Source organism: Canis aureus, chromosome 3, assembly GCF_053574225.1.
Source record: "Canis aureus isolate CA01 chromosome 3, VMU_Caureus_v.1.0, whole genome shotgun sequence".
Lineage (NCBI taxonomy): Eukaryota > Metazoa > Chordata > Mammalia > Carnivora > Canidae > Canis > Canis aureus.
This window is the reverse complement of record NC_135613.1, coordinates 84594585-84614836: the sequence shown is the minus strand read 5'-3', so window position 1 is coordinate 84614836 and position 20252 is coordinate 84594585. Positions and strand designations below refer to the sequence as shown.

Genomic DNA, 20252 nt, shown 5'->3' with positions numbered 1-20252 from the left:
TTATACGCAGCAGTAGCAGTGCTTAGATGGAAATGTATAACTGTAAATGCCTATGTTAGAAGGAAGGTGCTAGAGTGACACAGTTGGTTAAGCATTGGACTCTTCTTGGTTTCTGCTCAGGTCGTAATCTTCAAGTCGTGGTATATAGTCGTGGGATATAGCCCTGCATCAGGCTCCGCACTCAGTGCAGAGTCTACTTAAGACTCTCTTTCCCTTTAACCCTCTCCTATCTCTCTAAAATAAATGAATAAATCTTTAAAATTAAAAAAAAAAAAGAGAGATTTCTAGTTAATAGCCAGTCTTCCACCTAAAAGACGCTGGAAAAAAGAATAAACCTAAAGGAAAGAGAAGAAATGAAATAGTAAAAATTATAAATACAGTGGGGGCACCTGGGTGGCTCAGTCTGTTAAACATCTGCTGTTGGCTCGGGTCATGATTCCAAAGTCCCAGGATCCAGCCCTGCATCAGGCTCCCTGCTCAGCAGGGAGTCAGCTTCTCCCTTTGCCCCTCACCCCACTCATGCTCTCTCTCTGAAATAAGTAAAATATTTTTAAAAATTATGGGGGCACTGGGTGACTTAGCAGTTGAGCATCTGCCTTTGGCTCAGGTCATGATCCTGGAGTCCTGGGATCAAGTTCCACATCAGGCTTCCTGCAGGGAGCCTGCTTCTCTCTCTGCTTGTGTCCCTGCCTCTGTCTCTGTCTCTCATGAATAAATCAGTAAAATCTTTAAATAAAAATTATAAATACTATGAATAATGAATCATCAAAAATGAAATTAAGAATATAGTTCCATTCACAACAAAAAGAATACGTAGAAACTTAAACAAAGGAAATGTAAAACTTACAAAATATTTTGAAAGAAATTAAAGATGGTCTAAATAAACAGAAAAATAGCCCTTGTGTATGGATTGGAAGGTAAAGATGTAAATACTCCCCAAACTGATCTACAAATTGAGCACAATCCCAATATCCCATCTGACTTTTTGTAGGAATTGACGACCTGATTCTAAAATTCACATTTTATAGTTGTGAGGAACCCAAAATAAGTAAAGCAATACTGAAAAAGAACAAATTCAGAAGACTCATCCTTCCTGATTTCAAATTAACTACAAAGCAGCAGTGACCAAACCTGGCATAAAGGTAGACATTGAGCTTTGACTTCACACCATATATAAATAAATAACTAAAACAAAGACCTAATTGTAAGAAAAAAAAATTATAAAAACCTGTAGAAGAGGGGTATCTGGGTGGCTCAGTCAGGTAAGCATCCAACTCTTGATTTTTTTTCTTTTTATTGAAGTTCAATTTGCCAGCATATAGTATAACACCCAGTGCTCATCCCATCAAGTGCCCTCTTCAGTGCCCGTCACCCAGTTACCCCATCCCCCCACCCGCCTCCCCTACCACTCTTGATTTCAGCTGGGGTCATGATCTCAGGATTGTAAGGTTGAGCCTCACTTCAGTCTCCTCAAATTCTTCCTCTCCCTTGACCCCTCCCCCTGCTCTCATACACACACTCTGTCTCTAAGCATAAATAAAATCTTTAAAAAATAAAACAAAACCCTCTGGAAGAAAACAGGGGTAAATACTCAAAATGTTAGATTTGGCAAAGGATTCTCAAATATGACACCAAAAGCCCAAGCAACAAAAGGAAAAAATATGTTATACCTGATCAAAATTAAAAATTTTTGTGCGATTGAAAAAAAAATTTTGTGCTTCAAAGGACACTATCAAGAAAGTGAAATGACAACTCACAGAATGGAAGAAAGTGTTTGTAAACCATATGTCTGATAAGCAGTTTGTAGAACATGTAACAAATTTTGCAGTTCAATAAGATGATATGTAAGCCAGGTAAAAATGGACAGAGCATCTGAATAGACCTTTCTCCAAGGGTTATACAAATAGCCAGTAAGCACAGGAAGAGATGCCTGACATCATTAGTTATCCGGGAAATGCAAATCAAAACCACAATGAAATACCACTTCACACCCACAAGATGGCTAGAATCAAAATGTCAGAACACTAAAAAAAATCTTCGAATTACACACTTTTAAAGGGGTGATTTATATGGGATGTGAATTATATCTGAAGCTGGTTTATAAAATACATAATCATATTACATATTAAAAATAATTTCTTGATATCAAGTAATCAGTAAAAAATTTCCGATTATCTCAAATTTTTTAATTCATTTCAAATTAGATACTCCTCTACACAGTGATTGATTCATAAAATCTTTTAATCTACAAGTTCCTTATTTTAGTTCCTCTTTTATCTCTTTTTTCCCCTTGCTGTTTATTAGTTTAAAAATTCAAGTCTTGCTGAGTGAAGTAAGTCAATCGGAGAAGGACAAACATTATATGTTCTCATTCATTTGGGGAATATAAATAATAGTGAAAGGGAATATAAGGGAAGGGAGAAGAAATGTGGGAAATATCAGAAAGGGAGACAGAACGTAAAGACTGCTAACTCTGGGAAACGAACTAGGGGTGGTAGAAGGGGAGGAGGGCGGGGGGTGGGAGTGAATGGGTGACGGGCACTGGGAGTTATTCTGTATGTTGGTAAATTGAACACCAATAAAAAATAAATTTAAAAAATTTCAAGTCTTTTGTCCTATGAAGTTTCTCACAGTCTAAATTTTGCTATTTGCATCGCAGTGGTGTAAATTAACATGTTTCTGTCACCTCTGTATTTCCTGTGAATTGATAGGGTCTAGAATTTCATTTAGTCTCTTTTGGTATGTCTTACTGCCCTTTTTTTGCCAAGTTATAAACCATTAATGATCAATACCTCTTCATTTGGGGATGGGGGCTTTGCTGCAAAATGGTTATCTTGTACTTCTGATATTCCTTCTTCATTTATTAGCCAGAATATTTCTATGGAGAAAACTTCCTTCATATTGTTTGATTACCCAAAAATACAATTTGTATTGAAAAGCCAGGATGAATGCTGCCTTCTTTCCTGTTTTTTAAAACCAGTTTTCAAAATAATTATTTGTTTGAATAGCATCTTTTAAAGGTGATAAATTAGCTTTGTTTTTTCTTGGCAATGTCAGATGAACTCATGAATTTTTTTTTTTTTAAGATTCTATTTATTCATGAAAGACACACAGAGAGAGAGGCAGAGACACAGGCAGAGGGAGAAGCAGGCTCCATGCAGGGAGCCCGATGCAGGACTCGATCTCAGAACTCTGAGATCATGCACGCCCTGAGTCAAAGGCAAACGCTCAACCGCTAGGCCAAACAGGCATCCCGTGCTCATGAATTTAAACATGTTTCATGTATTTCAATTTATTGTTCCATTTTTGGCCATCAGGAACCTCCACACATTGACTTGAGTTTTGACGCACTCCTAATAATCTTTGATAGTTTCTTTGCTACCTGGTAAGATGTTCCAGGTGGACATTTACTGCCCTCAAAATGCAATCAGCCATTTCTCTAAGGAGCCATGGTTCCTTTTAATGGGAAATATTTGAAAGCCAGTCTAGGTGCTAGGGATATTCATTGCTTGAAGATTAATTATATTATGAGTTCATACTGATATTTTTTATTCAAATTTAAGACTATAAATTCAAATTGTAACTTTTTCTTTGCCTTTAACCCCTAATAATATAAATAGGCACCAAACCAGATAGAAATTTTATGATGTATATTTATCCATCCGGTATTTCACAGACTTTTTTTGTGTATGTCATGCTAGGTACTGGACAAGATCAAAAGATAAATTAGGTACTATAAAGTATTTTCACTAAATCCTTCTGCTCTGTCTGCTCTGAGCTCCTCCCATCTTGCCTTCAGTCTTCCCCATACATGCTTTAGATGTCTTTAGTTCTAAAAAAAAAAAAAAATCAACAGAAGGAGATTTATCAGTGACTTATGTAAGATCCAGTATTTAGTTCCACCCCTAACTTCTTCCCTGAACTCCACATCAGAATGGGTAACTTCATATATAATTTTATGCGAATATTTCTCTCTAAAAATTTTCAAATTTAATTTACCTAAAACCAAAATATTCTTTCTCTTCATCATTAATCCCTACCAAAATCATTCTTCCCCTTTCATTCTCTGTCTTGTTTGGTGAAAACACCATCCACTCAGTCACCCCTGTTGGAAACCTAGGGTCAGGTTATTCTCTCCTACCCCTTTTACCCCATCCCTGATAGAAGATCATGCCTAGGTGGTTTTATATCCTAAATTTTTCTTAGATGTATTTTCTCTATCCTCAGTACCACTTAGTTTGATCCTATTTTATCATACACTCATACTGTTGTAATAGCCACCCTCAAATCTACACTCTATATTGCCATCAGAATAACCTATACTACTCCCCAATGGCTACTCACATATTGAATAAGATTTCATTAGGTCCCAATAAAACAAAAAAAGATCTCATTAGGTCCTTAGCATGGCATAAACAAACATAAGTGGCCTTGAGCAGAGTTATTAAAGTCTCAATTTCCTTTGTAAAATCAGATTATTATCATCTTACTTCATGGGTGATAATATATCTACAGCTCCTAATCTTAGCATCTGCTCTGTGGTAGACAGTTACCCAGTACAGGCAACTTCATATATTTCTACCTGGCTATTCCTCTTAGAGGCATCTCAACATCAGTATGTCCCTTTCCTTAACCTTCTTTTCTGTCTTTGGTTTAAGTTAGGATATAGGATGGAAATGAAATTATCTCAGTTCATTTTTCCCATAATTAAAACTTTGTTAGGGGATCCCTGGGTGGCGCAGCGGTTTAGCGCCTGCCTTTGGCCCAGGGCACGATCCTGGAGACCCAGGATCGAATCCCACGTCGGGCTCCCGGTGCATGGAGCCTGCTTCTCCCTCTGCCTGTGTCTCTGCCTCTCTCTCTCTCTCTCTGTGTGTGTGACTATCATAAATAAATAAAAATTTAAAAAAAATAAAAATAAAAATAAAACTTTGTTAGTATCATTGGGGAAGTTAGTGTTCACTTTTAAATGTGGCTGGATATTTAAACGTGCAAATTCTTATTAAATATTGAGTCTTCCCATCTTCCCAAATTACTTGCAAGATTAACAGTCTTTTTCTTTAATCATATGAGTCAGGCATCTTATTTTATATGCTTATAGCTACTCCATTTGTTTTGTTTTGTTTTTTTAAGATTTTATTTACTTGAGAGAGAGCACGAGCGGGAAGAAGCAGAGTCCTCACTGAGCAGGGAGCCGGACGTGGGGCTCCATCCAGGGATCTTGACCTGAGCCAAAGGCAGACACTTAACTGACTGAGCCACCCAGGCTCCCGAGCTACTCCATTTTAATCCCAAATCCTTGGATAATTTTTATCAGCTAATCTCTATACCAAAATATACATACTCAAGATGTACTCTGTATCATGTAAGAAATAGAGTAGACATGAAATTTGATCTCCATTTTACTTATTTCTCACTTTTTCTAGGGCAGTAGTAGCTAACATTTATTGAGTGCTTTCTTAATGCCTGGAATTATACTAATTTTAATCTTACTATCTTGAAAGTGTGATTTCCATTATTCCTGTTTTACATACGAGCAAACACACAGAGATGAAGTAACTTGATTGAGATTTAATGCCTCACTTGTAATTGGAAGAGTCAGCATCCAAAACCTAAAATTTGTCTAACTTAAACCATTTTTATTTTTATTTATTTGTTTGTTTATTTATTTATTTTTTAAAGATTTGTTCATTCATGATAGAGAGAGAGAGAGAGACAGGCAGAGATACAGGCAGAGGGAGAAGCAGGCTCCAAGCCCGGAGCCCGACATGGGACTCGATCCTAGGACTCCAGGACCGCGCCCTGGGCTAAGGGCAGGCACCAAACCGCTGAGCCACCCAGGGATCCCCGTAACTTAAACCATTTTTAAAATAACAAGGCTATATACCTTATTTGCCAAAAACTTTTCACCCCAACTGCAAAACAACAACATGGGATTTGGCAAGTATTGCTTTCATAAGCAAACATGCTATTTCATCAGTGATTTGGAATAAAAGGTAGGGGTGGGTGGGAAGGAAACTGTTTCTGAATTACTAGTTCACATTGCAAAGTATTACACAAATACATTTTTTTTACTTTTAAGTACTGTGTGAATTCTATGTTAGTAATTGGAATTAAGTGATATTTATCTTTATTCAAGAATATTGAATGAGCTCCAAATTAAATATACATACATGTACATCTAAATCTACACAGGTGGGGAAAGTGAGATGTTTAATAGAATTATGTAATTGATAAAAATTTCAGGCTATACTTTCTAGCTTCTAATCTATATCAATATTATATATGACTTTTTCAAATCATATAATTTCATTGTAAGTTTTGTCACAATGTATGATATTGCAAATTTCCAAAATATATCGATCCATGTAATTTTTTATCGTAGAGTATGTCGTGAGACTAAGTTTCCACAGACATGTATTGGGAAATGCTTATAATACATGGAGTACAAGACCTTTCTCAATCAAATCTTCATCTTCCTCTCATCTTCTGCTATATCAGGCTTTGCACCTTAGTTCTTGTACAAGCAGAACTTGTGGAAGCAACTCATAGTCCATTTTATTTTTGTCTTCTCCGTTTAAATGTATTCTGTGGTTAGTTTTTCCTCCAGCTTCTTGAAGGTCAAGTCTTAATAACTTTTCTGGCTACTTTCAGGAAATGAAAGCATTATTTTCAAGAACTAATAAATTTAATTCAGTTAAAGGTTTCCCTCCTTTCCCACTTCAGTTGTACTACAGGTGTTTAGTAAAAAATGAGGTTCTCCTGGCTTCCTTTTTCTTTCTGTTTTTGGCCTCTTTGGCCTTTTATTCCTCTTCTTTTGCTAACTATGGTTTCTGGTCCCTCCAGGATTGAGAGAGGCAAGGCTTGAGTAAGAAGAAAAGGTCTTTAATACTAGTAAAAGGAGCAGCAGCAACAGCTAACGTTTATATAATGTTTATTTTGTGCTAAGTACTCCACTTTATGTATAGTAGATCAGTTAATCCTCACAAGGCTCTGAGGTAGGTTCTGTTCTCCCTCTTTTACTGTTGAAGAAGGTAAGGCACAGTTTCATGACGTGGCCTAAGGTCACTCAGCTTTATAAACATGAAAAGCAGTACCAGGATGCAAACCCAGCACTCTGTGAAGTCCCATCTCAACCACTCCTGTGTTGCTTTTATATACTGTGGGAAATGGCAGGCATACTTCCTAGTCTTGGCCAGAGTTTAAATCACACTTGTACCCTTTCGATGTTTTCCAAGTGTGACATACGTTTTCCATAGACCTAAGACAAAGAGCAAACATGTCTCAACCCCTTTCTCTTGCAGAAGAGTAGGAGGGAGTGTGGGATGGGGTTTGGAACTCACAACACACTGATCACTGTCTACAAAAATCCTTTTGTAATATTTAACTCTGAACATTGAAGGTGGGTGTAACTCAAGGTTAAAAAATAGTTTTCCACTACCTTATTGCATAGGTGTCCTTACCACTCAATTTTGGCCAGCAGTATCTGTTTGAACCCTCTACACACCAGGATTGATGGTTTCATTTTAAGACCATGTTGCACATATTCTCCAAATGCTCTTTAATTCCTTCCCTTCGTACCTTTGTTCATGCAGATGGTCCCTGGATTAAGACTCTGTCACTTGCTCTGAATCATCTGCATCAAACCAACACTCTTGATGGCCAGGCTTTTAAAGAAGCTAGTTTACTGTGGTGCAGCAGAGAAAGAAAAACATTATAGATAGTCCTTCCATTTTCTTCTTTTTCATCTCATTCCTGTGAGGGAAATCAGCAAATATGTTGAACAGTGGTTTGCTCAAACCAACTTTAACTGCCTAGTGTGTTGTGATTACTTGTCTTTGGGAAGGGTATATGAAGAGATTTATATTTGAACTCATCTCTGATAATGATCAAGATAGTGATTTCAGTGCCTTTACCTGGCTGTCTTAGCACAGGGCTTTATGTCTTTTATCCTTTCTGTTGTGTTATCCCAGATTGATCATTTTGTCTTCCCATATTAGAATATTCAGTGACCTTATATTTATTCTGCTAGAAGTCCTTAAGTTTTTTTTTCCTTTTTCCCCTCTATATACACATTTATCTGCATAGAACATTCAAAGGGATGTTTATCTAATGGATTGTTTGTTTGAGCATGTCTTCTGCATGTTCACATTTTTTTTTTTAAGATTTTATTTATTTAGAGAGAGCCAGCGAGTATGAGCAAGGTAGAGAAGGGCAGAGGGAGAGGGAGAAGCAGACTCCCCACTGAGCAGGGAGCCAGACACAGGGCACCATTCCAGTATCATGACCTGAGCTGAAGGCAGACGCTTAACCAACTGAGCCATCCAGATGCCTCTTTACTTTAAAAAAAAATTGTTTTAACTCCAGTATAGTTAGCATACAATGTTATTTTAGTTTCAAGTGCATGCTCACATGTAGAATGTAGTACGGCACCCTTTAACAATTTGCCAGTACATACATTGCCCAGGGAGGCACATGAGGATGGTGAACACTGGCTGAGATTATGTGTGATCCCATGATAACCTGGAACTCCTTTCTGCTTTATTACCTGGCAGAGTTCTGCTTTCGTTAGGCCCTATGCTCTATGATGCCTCCTCTACCTTGTACATTCAGAATTAATTATTTCATTCATTGCTTTCACATAGCACAGCTGCACATTTTGTAGTCTCGGTTAGGAACATGTCTTTTTCATAAGGACTGTAAGCTTATTTAGGTCAAGAACAATTACTTGTACTTGTGTTCTTCCCTTCACATAATAAAGTGCCTCACATTGGGTGAATCCACTGTTAAATTTTCAATAATTTAAGCAAAATCAGTTATAATTTGACTGTTAGAAAACTTGATTCAGTCATACTAATACTTGTGCCCAAAACAAGGGACAAGGGAGGTAAAAAATAGTGAAGTTAAATCCTACTGTACCTATCATATTTCATGCATAGGCATACTAGACCTGGGAACTAGTATTAAAGGAACATTGAAAAGTAAAGGTGGTTAAGAGAAAGGATGTTAATCAGATTTTAAGGAGCACTTAAAGGGATTAGGGATGTTTAACTTAAAGGGAAGAAACCATAGGAAAGAGTGGCATGTGATTGCCATCTTAAATTTTTGAAGGCAAAAAAAAAAAGCTTTTGAAGGCTTTTTTAAGGGGAAAGAAAAAGTAGACCTACTCTGTATGACTTTAAAGTTTGAACCCAGAGTACCTGAAACCCCAGTGTTGTAACAGTATGCTGGGTGGGTTTTCTTTGTTTTTTTTTTTTTGTTTTTTTTTTTAAGATTTTATCTATTTATTCATGAGAGAGAGAGAGAGGCAGAGAGACACAGGCAGAGGGAGAAGCAGGCTCCACGCAGGGAGCCCGACATGGGACTCGATTCCAGGACTCCAGAATCATGCCCTGGGCCAAAGGCAGGCGCTTAACCACTGAGCCACCCAGGGATCCCCATGCTGGGGTTTTTAAAGAAAAAAAAATTTGCTTAATGTGGAAAAAAAAAAAAAAAAAAAAAAAGAATAAATACCCCTACTCCTACCAAAGACCTCATATTCTCTTGTTCCTTGTGTGTGATGTGGATACAAATACTCTTTCATCACATTTTTCATCCAATTGTAATAGCTTCTAAGTATTTCTCCAAAGTGATTTGTTTTATACTTATTCAGTACTCACAATAAAAAAGTTATTTACACAGATAAAATAATTGACATATATATAGTTGTATTTTTTTTACACTGGAAAAGTACTGTGATCTAAGTCAGAAGACCCAGATCATAGCTTTGGTTGTCATTCATTAGTCATGTAACTTTTGTATCTAATGGATTCGCTTTCTTATCTTAATATTAAGAGACTAATATGAGCCTCCCCGACTTCACATGGAGAGTGTAAAAAGAGGTTAGGAGAAAAGTACTATAAAAACTGAAGCATTTTTAGATGTGCTAAATTAAAACTATTTGAGAATGTCAGTTTCTTATATTTTTAGTAAACGTGAAATCTGATAAAGGCAAACTGACTTCTTTTTTAAGGGAAAATCCATTTAGTTGATTGATTACTAACCATTATTTAATAAGTTTATTTCCAGACAGTTTGTCGCATTGTATTAGGAACATAAACAACAACTGCTTTCATTTGTTGAGCATTCACAAAGCACCAGGACTGTGCTAAGCATTACTATCTGTATTGTTTTGTTTAATCCTTTAACAACCGTGGAGGAATTGTTGAGGAAAGAATCCAGGCCTATCACATTCTAAAACTTGAAATCATAACTGCCTATATTTAATCATTTTATATTCTAAAGGAAGCAGCATTGAGGTGAAGAGGGCGGGCTGTGGAGCCAGCCTGTCTGGATTTGAACTCACCTGGGTCTGCAACTTGATAACTTCCTGACTTTAGCAAAATAGTTAACCCTTTTCTGTTAAACAAGGATAATAATGTATTTATTGACAATAAAATCAGCTAAATTGTCAAATGGGAAGCATTTAGGACAGTGTTTGGCACAAAGAGAGCACTCTGTAACTCTATGTAATTGTCCTATACAAACTATTATTATTTAAAACTATCCAGCTCATTAAAACAGTAGCTCACAGACTCCACTGATTGGAGTGGAGAGTTTGGGGAAATGTAAGGAGAACATATTTTAATATATTCTTTCCCTACCTTGAACTTTCTCACTACCACCCTTCAGCTTTTTTATTTAGCACAGTGGCCACATGAAAATAATGTAAATCACCTTCTGTTTCAACCACTAACCCATCAATTAATGCTTATTTTATGTATTTTTTAGGAAATTTCTGATTCATTTGCATCCTTGAAGAGCATCTGTAGAAGAGGAAGGAAAAGATGGGTGTGAAAACATTTACTCATAGCTCCTCTTCCCACAGCCAGGAAATGCTTGGAAAGCTAAATATGCTGCGAAATGATGGACATTTTTGTGATATCACTATCCGTGTCCAGGACAAAATCTTCCGGGCACATAAGGTGGTACTAGCAGCTTGCAGTGATTTCTTTCGCACCAAACTTGTAGGCCAAGCAGAGGATGAGAACAAGAATGTGTTGGATTTGCACCATGTTACAGTGACTGGCTTCATACCCCTTTTAGAGTATGCTTACACGGCCACTCTGTCAATCAACACAGAGAATATCATTGATGTTCTCGCTGCAGCCAGCTACATGCAGATGTTCAGTGTTGCCAGCACCTGCTCAGAGTTCATGAAGTCCAGCATTTTATGGAATACACCCAACAGCCAACCAGAAAAGAGTCTAGATGCTGGACAAGAGAATAACTCTAACTGCAATTTTACTTCTCGAGATGGAAGTATTTCCCCTGTGTCTTCAGAGTGCAGTGTGGTAGAAAGAACGATTCCTGTCTGCCGAGAATCCCGGAGAAAGCGCAAAAGCTACATTGTTATGTCTCCTGAAAGTCCCGTAAAATGTAGCACGCAAACAAGTTCTCCCCAGGTATTGAATTCTTCAGCTTCCTACTCAGAAAATAGAAATCAACCAGTTGACTCTTCTTTAGCTTTTCCCTGGACATTTCCTTTTGGAATTGATCGAAGGATTCAGCCTGATAAGGTTAAGCAGGCAGAAAATACCCGGACTTTAGAACTACCTGGCCCATCTGAGACAGGTAGAAGAATGGCCGATTATGTGACTTGTGAGAGCACAAAAACTACCTTGCCTCTGGGTACTGAAGAAGATGTCCGGGTCAAGGTAGAAAGGTTAAGTGATGAGGAGGTCCATGAGGAAGTGTCTCAGCCCGTCAGTGTGTCTCAGAGTTCACTGAGTGACCAGCAGACAGTGCCAGGAAGTGAACAAGTCCAAGAAGACCTTCTCATTAGTCCACAGTCTTCCTCTATAGGTATAGTGTCTTCTGCTTTTCATTGTGCTGTAGAGTCCATTTGAGCATTTTTCAGTACTTTTTAGATAAAAGTTTTGTGCTGAAAAAAAAAAAAAGTTTTGTGATGGATCCTATAAGAAACATGAAAAAGAATAAAACACAATAACTGGATTTTTAAAGATGCTATTAGTACTGTATGTATATATGTGTGTGTGTGTGTGTATATATATATAATGCATTGGAAAAGAAAGAAAATAGTTGAACAATTTCTGACAGGTCAAAAGCAGATTATGTTATATATGAATTGTGAATTATTTTCAATGCAGAATATACCAGTTTTTAAAAATCCAGTTTGTATTTTATTCTTTGTCAAAATATTTATTGAAAACTTTTACTCTGTGCCAAACATTGGGAATATATGATGAAAAAAAGCATAGTCCCTGCTGCATCTGAGGATTTAATAATCTAATTGAGAAAGCAGATGTGTAAATCAGTGATTAGTACTAGGCTAGAGATACGAACAAAGTATTAAGGATCACAAATGAAAGAGCAAGTTAGCGCTATATATTTGAGCTGGATTTTAGTAAGTACAAATTTGCTCAGGAGACGAAAGGACTTTTTTGAAAAAGAAAAGCCCAGAGGTATGGAAAACCATTGCATTTTCTGGGAAGCAGCAAATTCAGTTTAAAATGATGTGAATAAACTATGGTAACCTGCAAGTATTGGAAATAATGAGAGAGAAGATAAAATGAGCAATCAAGAGCATATCGTGAAGAGTCTTAAACACTAGTTTTAGTTAGGATTGCATTTAACTGCATAGAACAGATCCCATCATAGTGGCTTAGACCAAACAAGATTTTATTTTTATCCCATACAATGTTTAGAAGTATGAAGTCCAGGACAGATTTTGTGGCTTTACAGTGGCCTAGATCCCTTGTATATTCATAATCTACCATCTTTAGTTTGTCAGTCTCATTGATACGCTTATGGCTTCATAGTTACAAGAGGTTTGCTTCATCTTTAGTGTCATGTTCTAGAAAGCGGCAGTGCTTACTTCAGGAAAGCACAAATGTTCCCAGAAATCCTTAAAAAGCTTCTGCAAGGTTATGTCATGCGGTCTTTCCTAGCCGTAAGGGAATCCAAGAAGATACGTGTATTAGCTGGGTGTATAACTACCTCAAACAGAATTGGAGGAGAATGGGTATTATGTGCAGCTAGCAGAGTCTGCCACAGGCAAGCCACATAAGCTTGAATTTTTATCCTAGTGTAAATACAAATAAGACACTTATAGATATTTAGGAAAATTAATTTGGTATTGGTATGCAAGGGAGTTTGGCTTGGCAGAGACAGTCTCAGAAACCAGTTACAGTAGAGTTGTTTTTATATGAATGAAGATACTTAGAGTAAAACTATAAAGTTATAGATAAGAGACTTATAAAGGAAGAATCATTACTTTCTGATGATGTTGATATATGGAATTGAAGGAATGGTAGGGGTTAGAGAACTCTGACTAGAAAAATAGTGCTAACATTTTATTATATTCATTGATTCTAAGGCATAATTTTTATATTATCTAAATAGATGTCTTACAATTAATCTTTTACAGTTACTCTTTTTTAATGGCACAAAAAATAATGGTAATTACATAATAGATAGGAATCTATTAAATTCAGTTACTATAATATGAAAATCAGTGGAAGAAGGTGGGAACCTAGTTTTAAGAGTAAATCAACAGTCAATTTTTTGTGAACTATGCTTGGGTGATGTGGCAAATATGTCATGCTAGAAAGCAGTTGAAAAAGCAAGATTGATGAAATCAAAACTGAAGAATAGGGCTTTTCTTTTAGTAGTGACAGATTGAATCTCAACAGGAAAAAATATATGTAAGGGCTAAAACCAAAGAACTGACCCTTGAGAAATACCTGTATTCAGAGAGAAGAAAAGCCAATAAAGAATAATAAGGAGAATTTCTCCAAAAGATCAGAGAACCAGGAATGCTGTATTAACTTTGTTGATTTCTTGAATTTTGACCCACTATAAGAGTTTTTCAGGGTTATCACTACAAAGTGTACTACAAACTGGATGATATAAAATAATAGTTTATTCTCTCTTAGTTCAGAAGGCCAGAAGTCTGAAATCAAGGGTTGTTGTTGTTGGCAGGGCCATGCTCCCTCAGAAAGTTATAGAAAAGGGTTCTTTCTTGCCTCTTCCTAGCTTCTGGCAGTTATTAATACTCTTTGCTATTCCTCAACTTAATAATAGTTCATCCCTCTGACTTCTGCCGCCGTCTTCATGTGGCCTTCCCTGTGTTTCTGGCTCCAAATCTCCCTTACTCTGTAAGGACACTAGTCCTTGGATCAGGGCCCACCCTACTCAGGATGACCTCATCTTACTTGATTAAATCTGCAAAGACCATGTTTCCAAATAGGGTCACATTCCCACATATTAGGGTCAGGACTTGAACATAGGTTTTTGGGAGACACAGTTCTACCCACAGCACCAACTAAAGATCATATTCCTGAATTCGGGTCAAAATATTTTTCTTTTTTTTTATTTTAATTCCAGTATAATTAACAGATAGTGTTATATTAGTTACAGGTATACAGTATAATGATACAACAACAATTCTGTACCATTACTTAGTGCTCATCATGATAAGTGTGTTTTTCGGTTTCGTCTTTTTTCTTTGCTTATTTTGTTTTGTTTCTTAAATTCCGCATATGAGTGAAATCATATGGTATTTTCTTTCTCCGACTTATTTCACTTAGCATAATGCCTTCTAGGTCCATCCATTTTATTACAAATGGCAGGATTTCATTCTTTTTTATGGCTGAGCAATATTCCACATCTTCAACCATTCATCTGTTGATAGACATAGGTCAGGGTACTTTTAAAGAATTCAAGTGACCACACATTCGATAATATATTTAATGTTAGCTATTTGTTATGTGACCAAGTTTTTGTTAAATTACTAGTCTTTAATCCTCAAAACACCTTCTGAGTAACAAACTGTTTAATGAATATTACTATTTAATCATTTTGTCTGAGAACTTAGAAATCAAAAATTGATCTCAGTATCCTGCTAACTAGGCGTGTGAAATAGTCTGATTTTACCACACTCAAGTTTGTGTAATCAGTTCAGACTTTGCCTTTCTTACTAACGTGATTAAATAGAAAAGTTAGGAACTTAAATGGAATAAACCTATCAGTATATTATAACTTCTTTCCAATATATACTATCAAAGATGTAGATTCTCTTATAGAGCTGACATATGAATAACTATGATCTGAATATCATGTAATTAAATAATCCAAGAGTTGTTTTACTTGCAATCATAGTAAAGTGTATTAATCACTCTGAATTAACTAACCTATCAACTCCAAATCTATACAATAAAACTAAGCTTTGCTGTAAAGTTAAATTCCTAGAGTATAGTAAGCAGCCAAAAAACATGAGCAGGAGAAAGGAAAAATGTGTATCATACTTTTTTTTTCTATATTCTGTAAGAATATTTCATAAGTACTCAATTTTAATTACTATTTATTAAGACATCTAAAAGGTAGTTTGTCTTTCCTAAGGACTGTGAGAATATAATATTAAACGCATTTGTTATTACAAATCATTTTTTAAAGATTCTATTTGGGGATCCCCAGGTAGCTCAGCAGTTGGGCATCTGCTTTCAGCCCAGGTTGTGATCCTGAGATCCCCTGCAGGGAGCCTGCTTCTCCCTCTGCCTGTGTCTCTACCTCTTTCTCTGTGTGTCTCTCATGAATAAATAAATAAAATCTTAAAAAAAAAAAAAAGATTTTATTTATTTGAGAGAGGAGTGGGGGGAGGGGAAGAGAGAGGGAGAAGCAGGCTCCTTTCTGAGTAGGACTCCATCCCAGGACCCTGAAATCCTGACCTGAGCTGAAGGCAGACACGTAACTGAGTCACCTAGGCGCTCATTATCACAAAATCCTAAAATACTTTGATCATCCATAAAGTTAATTCAGATAGGATTTTACCTGCTGCTTCTCTTGCCAGTTGACCTAGCAGAGGGTCGTAAAATCTGACATCCCCACTGGAGGGCAAACAGAAGCAATAAGAGCAAATTTAAAAGAGGAAAAAAAGTCTCTAAGTTTAGATTGGGTCTTACTACTCAAAAAGATGGTCATCAATATCTGGACTAGTATAGAAAAAAACATAAGTGAGAAGGACTTCATGATACGGCTTTATTTGTCTTGAGGTATTCAATTATCTTTCAGCACCAAAGACAAAATAAATAGTTCGGGTTAATCCACATTTTACTATGGTAAAGGAATTCAGTTTTTTTCTGAACTTTAAAATCTGCCATTAAAAGTAAAGCAGTTGTTATGGGGTCAATTATATTGAGATAATTTGACAGTTTTCTTAGTAACAGTAGTGATTAATTTGTTGAGATGGGCACCTAGAATAATGGTGGAATTACAACATCCATCATATGGAGTAGTAGTTAAAAGTTCAGGGGTTTGAGTCAGATCTAGAATCTGCTACCGGTTTCTGTCACTTTATAAACGTGTGACTTTGAGGAAGTCATTTAGCTTAATGAGTTCCCATAACTATAAAGAGTCAATACCCTTAAGCAAAAGACCAGCAGGAACATACTTGTAGTTGAACAATTTGGGGTGGTAATTTTAATGTCTGAAAATCCGTAACAGTTACTGCAAATACCCTCGGGTGACTTAGTGTGCAGCAGGCACCTACAAGCCCTAAGATGACTTAAGAAGTAGTATCCTAGGGCGCCTGGGTGCCTTAGTCGGTTAAGTATCTGCCTTGGGCTCTTGTCGTGATCCAAGGGTTCTGGGGTCGAGCCCCATGTTGGGCTCCCTGCTTAGCAAGGAGTTTGCTTCTCCCTCTGCACCTCCTCCTGCTTGCGCTCTCCTATTCTCTCAAATAAATAAAATCTTTAAAAAAAAAAAAAAAAAGTAGTAGTAGTATCTTAGTGGTGGGGGCTTGGGGAATATAAGTATCTTTCATTACGACAGGTGTGAGTCAGTTTTATATCCCTTAAAATGGACAAATTCCTTGACTAGAGTTATAACAGTTTCTGCAACCCAGGCTAAGGAGTCTGAAGGAAGAAAGGAACAACAAGCTCTGACTGTCATAATCAGAGTCCCAGTATTAATGTCTTTCTGATTGAATAGCCCTTAATGATAGGATTGTAATGGCAATCCTTAGCAGAAGCATTTTCATGATGTCAGATCAAGGAACATTTTTTCACAGGGCTCAGAGCCTAAATATAATATGATGCAAAGGGCCATTAAAAGGGAAGCTACCTTCTGACATATTTAAAGGAACAGTTATTAAATTTTTGTCAGCTAGATCAACTAGAGGATAGATAATTGATTCAGTGATCTGTTAAATTCAAAATAGTAGCTATGGTCTGGAGAAAACCTACAAGAGTTTTGTTTTCCTACAAGGAGATCTTGGGGAGTCAAAACAATGGGATATAGATGAGAGATCACGCTAGTTGTAATAGACAAGATTAGTAGTGATGGTAGATTAGTAGTAAAGGGATAGAAAAGACTACTGAAGAATCAGAAAATTAATAAGATTTTGTCATCTTGGGAAGGAGCTGCCCACTGTTAAAGTCCGTATCTTCTGGAGAATCCCTCAAAAAGATGTATGTCTTCTAACTTGGGAAACATGGATCTAGCGGATACCACCTTAAAATTTTACTGCTAAATCAGTTAACAATTAAGTGATAATCAATGACAGGTTTTCTTTGGTGGCATCTTTTCCAGAAGACCCAAAACTCCAGATTTTAAATCATTCGGAAGCTGCTTTGGTGAATGTTTTCAACATGCAGGTCATAACTGTGATAAAGCTGCAGATCTCTTGTATTCAATCACATCGGCTAGTAAAAGGTTAAAACCTAAGATTTAAACTAAAATTCCCATTTGTAAAAGGCAGCCTATTATTAACTCCTAAGGAGTTAACTTTGAGTCCTAAAGAGTATGTATCTTATTGCCATCAAGGTTCTTGGCAGTACTTGGGGCTACGGAGGTTTAACATTCCATTTGTAGTTTATTGCCCTTTTTTTGCTCTAAGTCTCTCATAATTTAGAACAGGGATGTTGTTATTATTATTACTATTATTCAGGTATAATTGATGTACATTATATAATGGTTCGATATTTGCATGTATTACAAAGTGATGACAGCAGTTAAGTTCCATTAACATATGTTACCACACATACAGAATTTTTTTTCTTGTGATGAGAATTTTTAAGGTCTACTCACTTAGCAACTTTCAGAATGCAGTACGGTATTAACTACAGTCACCATGCTGTATATTACATCCCATGATTTAATTATTTCATACTCAGATTTGTGCCTTTTGACCACCTTTGCCTGTTTCTCCTATTTCCCCAACCTCCTGCTCCTGGCATCTATCCCTCTGTTCTTTTGTTCTGTTATCTTTGAGCTTGGTTTGCTTAGATTCCAGATAAAAGTGAGAGCATATGATATTTGTGTTCCCCTGATTTCACATAGCATAATTCCCCTGAAGTCCATCCATGTTGCACATGGCAAGATCCTTTTTTTTTTTTTTATGGCTACATAATATTTGTTCTCTTTATTTTTCTTGAAGTTTGTAGATGATAAGGACAGTGGGAAAAGCCTCAGTAAAATAGAAAGTTTATGGAGTTCTTAACAGTATCATCAGTGAATGTGTAGTCCTGTATTGGAGAAATAAGTTGGGATTTCCCTAGCCAGGAATACAAAATCTAGTAGTTTTCCCCACCATTGTAGTATAGCTCTTTAGCATGTGAAAGCCTCAAGCCACCCTAAAAATAAACAACAACCAGAACAAACTGATTGCTCATTTGGAGGTATTTAAGTATACTTCCGTGTTTGATCCATATCCATGTCTTACCAAGGTTGTCGGTGACAGGAAGACTACAGGTTAGAAATACCCACGGTAGTGCCTCTTAAAATCCCCACTCTGTTGATGCATCTCAAGTGAACAATCTTGTTTATGTCAGAAACTCCCCCCCCCCCCCAGAATGGCCACTTGCAGTTCCAAATTATCATTGGTGAAATTGTGTTAGTTGAGAAATAAATATATTAGTGTTACAGAGAGGAAACATGAAAGAAGCAGATGTTTGGCCTTGAAGAGGCGGCAGTTTTAGATTGAGACAACTCGTGAGAACTGCAGTGGTCCATAAGAATAATGCTTGTGTAACTTTTTATTTTACGGCTCAGCTAAAGGCCAGTTGTCACTGATCAGGGACCAGACAATGCCTGATTCTGGGCATATGGAAGTAAGCAAGGCAGTTCTCAGGGACCCAAATGCAAAACTGAAAAAGTCCTTATAAAGTTTTTCTTTTTAAAAACATTTTCATTGAAAAACAATCTTCATTGAAATACAACTTACATAGAAAATTCACCCATTTAAAGTATATACTTTAGGGATGCTCAGCAGTTGAGCATCTGCCTTCTGCGCGGGATGTGGTCCCGGGGTCCTGGGATCGAGTCCTGCATTGGGCTCCCTGTGCAAGGAGCCTCCTTCTCCCTCTGCCTGTGTCTCTGCCTCTGTGGTCTCATGAATAAATAAAATCTTAAAAAAATAAAAAGTGTATACTTTAGTGGTTGTTAGCATATTCACAAAGTTGTGCAGACATCCACAGTCTAAGTTTATAACATTTTCATCACCCTAAAAAGAAACCCTGACCTTTAGCAGTGATGCCCTCCTAGTCCCATCCCAGCCCTAGGCAGACACAGATATACTCTGTATAGATTTGCCTGTTCTAGATATTTCATATAACTGGGATCGTGCATTATGGTCTTTTTGACTGGCTTCTGTCACTTTCTATAATATTTTCAAGGTTCATGTATGTCATACCTCATAGAGTTTTGAAAAGTTTTTGCCAGAGGTCTTCTGAATTCAGCCTCTAGGCCCAGTTCAGATGAAGTAATTGGGCCGATCTCCATCCTCTTGATTATCTATTCCTCTTATAGATAGGAGTCAACACACTGGACAAACCAATCATAGAAGCAGGTGTTAGAAGGCTAGAAAACAATCTCACCAAGAAACAATGACAAATCTGAGTAGCTGAAATAACCCCAAAAGATTTTCTAGGAAAACAAAATAAACCTTCCACTGAAGGACTTTAGTGTGAAATATTTGAGCTCAATTCATAATGAACTTATTAGCTCCCGGCCAAGGACAGGTTGCACCTCAAAATGGATTTTTTTTTAAGCTTTTATTTATTTATTTTATTCATAGAGACAGAGAGAGAGAGGCAGAGACACAGGCAGAGGGAGAAGCAGGCTCCATGCAGGGAGCCCGATGTGGGACTCAATCCGGGGTCTCCAGGATCACACCCTGGGCTGAAGGCGGTGCTAAACTGCTGAGCCACCTGGGCTGCCCTAAAAGGGATTTTAGATGTGCACTCTGTTAACAA

The 20252-nt window shown here is 37.0% G+C and overlaps 1 protein-coding gene across 7 annotated transcripts in view; it reads left to right on the top strand.

Annotated features, from left to right (window-relative positions):
• The window catches only part of ZBTB44 (zinc finger and BTB domain containing 44), a 67735-nt gene that overhangs the window by 28051 nt on the left and 19432 nt on the right, over positions 1 to 20252 (top strand). For all 7 annotated transcript variants that reach the window (XR_013377135.1, XM_077894198.1, XM_077894195.1 and 4 more), the window contains one exon: positions 10771 to 11844. Coding sequence is in view for 6 of the 7 variants with exons in the window: in XM_077894198.1 (XP_077750324.1) it covers positions 10827 to 11844 (1018 nt within the window). In the remaining variant the exon portion in view is untranslated. The remainder of the gene's footprint in view (positions 1 to 10770; positions 11845 to 20252) is intronic.